The following is a 4,401-nucleotide window of genomic DNA, read 5'->3' as shown; positions in this document are numbered from 1 at the left end:
CCAGCAGGTGTCTTTGAACTAAGTGTCAGTATTTACAGGTTGATGTAATAAAGTGCTTTATTCAAAACACTGTCATCCTGTGGAGCCCTGCTACCAGCCAATCACTGACAAACCCGCAACGATCAAAGAGCAGATGAGCCAACCATCTCTGCCCCCATACCCATCCTGAGGTGAGGCTTCTCTTCGCCCTATAAATTTGAGCTGTTCATGACGTTCAGCGTCCTGAGATAAGAAGTTGTCTTTGTGGGAACAGAAGAAGAGGAACGACTCTACTGTTTCTGTTGAGTTTACAACCATTTGGGCCTAGAGCTGTTGGACAGGATGGCTACAGGCGCCGGCGAGTGCTCTGGGAAGGCCGGTCAGTACCGGGTAGATCACCTCCTCAGCGCGGTGGAGAGCGAGCTGCAGGCCGGCAGCGAAAAAGGCGACCCCACGGAGAGAGAGCTGAAAGTTTCCCTGGATGAGAGCGAGCTGTGGCAGAAATTTAAGGATCTAACAAATGAAATGATAGTTACTAAGAATGGCAGGTGAGCTTAATTGAGCAGAACCAGAATGCAATTTAAATACAGAATAAACACAGCACTTTAAAAGCAACACATTCATTTTTCTTATTCTTGTCGTCCAGGCGCATGTTTCCCGTGATGAAAATAAACGTGTCCGGACTGGATCCGAACGCCATGTATTCCTTTTTACTGGATTTCGTGTCCGCGGATAACCATAGGTGGAAGTACGTCAACGGGGAGTGGGTTCCCGGAGGGAAGCCTGAACCTCAGACTCCAAGCTGTGTGTACATTCATCCGGACTCTCCAAACTTCGGTGCGCACTGGATGAAAGCTCCTGTCTCCTTTAATAAAGTAAAACTCACGAATAAACTCAACGGAGGAGGTCAGGTAAGAAGAAGAAACTGGGTGTTATTGGTCATTTTTGCTTTTCTACGGAAAGAAATGTGTTTTCCAATTATTTCTCGTTTTTCTTCTAAACGTTGCGACTTCAAATTGAAACATACCAATTAGGAATCGGGTACAGGAAGTGACAGTACTCGCTCTGCCCTTTTTCCTCAGATAATGTTAAATTCCTTACACAAGTACGAGCCGCGCATCCACATAGTTCGGGTTGGAGGCCCGAGGAAGATGATCACCAGTCACTCTTTCCCCGAGACGCAGTTCATCGCAGTCACAGCATACCAAAACGAAGAGGTTGGAAATAAATATTTATTTCTATTAACAATGGTATTAACAACACAAATTAATGTATCAAATCTATCTTTTGTGTGCGCAAAATGTGTGCGTAATTTACGCATACGCGTAATTCCACTTCTGCGCGCGATTTTCATTGACGGTAAAATATTAACCTCGATAATATTTTGATGTTTCTGTTTGTATTTTAGATAACTGCACTTAAGATTAAGTACAACCCATTTGCCAAAGCGTTCCTAGATGCAAAGGAAAGGTAAGAAAGCATAGAATGCATAATGTTTCACGGGAATTTCATAGATGTGTCCAAGGTGTGAAATGTTTTGCCCAACAACATTTCTAGTACAAATGAATTATCTTTTTTATTCTTGCAGAAGTGATACCAAAGACCTAAGAGAAGATGTCAATGAAAACCAACAATCACCATACTCTCAATGTAATTATACTGCACATTTGCATTTATTTCCAATTTGTCTAATTTCTCTTCAGTCTGCTAAGTTACATTGTGTTTGTGTAAATCTTTGTCTTTCCTGCTTTGTGGGACCGGTAGGTGGCTGGTTTATTCCTGGCACAGGCTCCCTCTGCCCTCCCGTCAGTCCTCACAGCCAGTTTGGGAACCCCATCTCCCTCTCACAGACCTATGGCTGTGAGCGTTACTCAACCCTCAGGAATCATCGCTCTGCCCCCTACAACAGTCCATATGCTCCTCGAACAAACTCGCCCAGTGAGTGTCCTCCTCCCCTCTTTACATCCAAGCATTACACCACCTCCTCCCAAGCCATTTACAAGAAACTCAAACAAATGTTGTTAAGCATAGAATGGTTTGCATTCCAGTGAATTTTGTGTGAATGGAGCCACAGAGTTGTAAATGGTTGAGCTACAGACATGCGCACATCCACACCTTTAACTGTCGGATACAGAGTTTGATTCCACTAGGGACCTGTGCACCTCCTTTAACCCCAGTGTGTTTGTGTTGCAGCCAGTTACCCTGATAACTCATCAGCCTGTCTGTCAATGCTCTCAACACATGATAACTGGTCCAGTCTGCAGATGCCAACACACTCCAGCACAGCAATGACCCACAATTCCACCGCTGGTACCAACACAAGGTTTGTAAAGAAGAAAAGATAAAAGAACAAACACATGAACGAAAAATTAAATAAAGTTTGAATAAATGTTAGATATGTAGAACAGTAGAAGTTTATTTGCTTTATGCAAGTCAAAATATTTAAAACAGTTTATTGGGGACTCTGTTTACTTTTGTCAAAATGAAGCTGTGAGGTGTTGATTGAAAAAAAAACTAAAATGTTAAGATTGTCCAAAAATGTATGTTTTATGTAAACATTGGCCTAACAGTCTCTAAACAAATTATGAAAGTCTGTTTCAATAACACCTCCAAATGTGTGTGTGTGTGTGTGTGTTTTCTGCCCATCTCTCTGTACAGTCAGTACACCAGCCTGTGGTCTGTGAGTAACTCGCCGCTGACTCCCGTGTCGCAGAACGGGGACATAAATAACAGCCTGAGTTTCCAGTTCCTCCGAGGGTCCAGCAGCCATTACCCCAGCCTGCCTCACTCCGCCACAGTGCCCTCCTCTGGTTCTCCCATGTACGACAGTAGCACAACCACAGAAGTGCATGATTCAGTCCAGTATGACGTCTCTCCACACGGGCGTCTACCATCTGCATGGACTCCTGTTTCACCTACGTCCCTCTGATGGACATATCTCTAGGAGCTGGTAGCGAGAACCCCTGCAATGTTGCCGCAAGACGTTCAGTGTGATGTGATTTAAAGGAAGAATGCCCCAGTGCCCCAAATTATTAGTTGATGAATCAAATTTCACAGACTATTTATTATTTTGAGGCTTTTTGTCTTTTCACGTGGTTCCTAGAACTACACTTAATATATATTTATTACTCAACAAGGTGAAATTGTCCCTTATCACATGTTTTTTGTCAAGCTTAGCAGGTTAAAATATATTTATACAATATATACATTATTTATAATGTAAATTAAAAAGCAATCAAGGTTTGCCATGTAAATAGATAACTGAAGCTTTTGTACCGCAGTGATGCAGATGGAGATATTATATTATTTTAAAAATGAAATGAAAAGAACGGTCTAATGTCAGTATTCTGCTGTGCAGATGATACACAACTTTACTTCACTTTACAAATAGCATGTAGAGGTTTCTCAAATACTGCTTTTGAGGTCATACATGATATTAAAAAGTCAGCGGTTGCTTTTTGTTGCTCATTGCACAATACACTGCTTTTTATAGTGATTACGTCGTCTAATTTCATTCTTTAATTTACTGAAAAGTGAGTTCCAGGCAGATTTTTGGCTCATTGTTTCAGCCTTCAATTTTTGGCTGTAGACTATCCTCTAGTGGACATTTCTGAATTTATTATCTACATGAGTGGTCAGCAAAATCAGATCTAGAGCACTCGAGGCCTCCTCTAAGCTAAAGTTTAAGTTACTTTAAGTCTCATAAACTCAAAGGGCAGTTTGACTTAAGTGATCATTTGTTCCTTGGGAGATAAAATACGTCAGTGGTTGAGATTTTCATAATTCTACAGAAGTCACTGGATATTACATTGAAAGAAGTCAATCATCAATCCAATCAATCATAAGTTTAGGCTCAAAAATGTGAACTTGCTCTTTGAAATCCTCTAAAACTTATTTTAGTTCTTTCCTTGTGTTGCTTATCAGTCTTGTATGTTTGGGATAAAATAGGCTGCACAAACCAACAAAGACAACGCACGTAAAACTAAAATTAACTGGATTTTCCACAGACAACTCATTACCTTCATCCTGCATCCACAAAAATCAACAAGGCGACTTTCAACTGTGCAGAGTAACTGATTCATGTCCTCTGCCCCCTTTCTGAGAGTGGAGTGGTAAAGAAGGAGTAGTTTGCACATATAGGTGAGGAATAGTGTAGATCTGAAGGACCTGGTTTGAATGCTGGAACCTCAAACTACCTCTATGCTTCAGTTTTTATGTGGATTCAACAAATTTAAGATATAATAATGAGTTACACACGAACAGTACAATGCTACTGTTGTAGCTTACAAGATTTTCTTCACGGTGTGTGGATGTCAGGGTAAGAAACCCCAGAAATGTTTACATTGCTGTTCTACATACCTCATATAAAACACATTAAACATAGCGTTTCAGATTCACTTAAGTGTCAAACTATTGTATTTT

General features: G+C 40.9%; 1 protein-coding gene across 2 annotated transcripts; it reads left to right on the top strand.

The window, feature by feature from the left end:
- The first annotated feature begins 321 nt into the window (after window positions 1–321).
- Window positions 322–3,151, top strand: tbxtb (T-box transcription factor Tb). Of its 2 annotated transcripts, XM_026355966.1 has the most exons (8): window positions 322–527; window positions 626–890; window positions 1,062–1,196; window positions 1,388–1,449; window positions 1,568–1,629; window positions 1,744–1,917; window positions 2,173–2,302; window positions 2,638–3,151. In XM_026355966.1, the coding sequence occupies exons 1-8, from the start codon at window positions 322–324 to the stop codon at window positions 2,906–2,908; spliced, it is 1,305 nt and encodes a 434-aa protein (XP_026211751.1). In that variant the 3' UTR covers window positions 2,909–3,151. The 2 variants fall into 2 exon arrangements, with proteins under 2 accessions (XP_026211751.1, XP_026211753.1); XM_026355968.1 differs by lacking the exon at window positions 1,744–1,917.
- Window positions 3,152–4,401: the final 1,250 nt, after the last annotated feature.

The sequence above is a fragment of the Anabas testudineus genome, chromosome 15, assembly GCF_900324465.2.
Source record: "Anabas testudineus chromosome 15, fAnaTes1.2, whole genome shotgun sequence".
In the NCBI taxonomy this organism is placed as follows: domain Eukaryota; kingdom Metazoa; phylum Chordata; class Actinopteri; order Anabantiformes; family Anabantidae; genus Anabas; species Anabas testudineus.
This window is presented reverse-complemented; position numbering and strand designations above follow the sequence as displayed.

Bases quoted from the DNA above. Each gene is read 5' to 3' on its own strand.
- tbxtb (XM_026355966.1), top strand. From the start codon at position 322: ATGGCTACAGGCGCCGGCGAGTGCTCTGGGAAGGCCGGTCAGTACCGG. The intron at 1,197-1,387 runs GTTGGAAATAAA...TTTGTATTTTAG, and splicing joins CAGCATACCAAAACGAAGAG to ATAACTGCACTTAAGATTAA. The intron at 1,630-1,743 runs GTAATTATACTG...TGGGACCGGTAG, and splicing joins ACAATCACCATACTCTCAAT to GTGGCTGGTTTATTCCTGGC.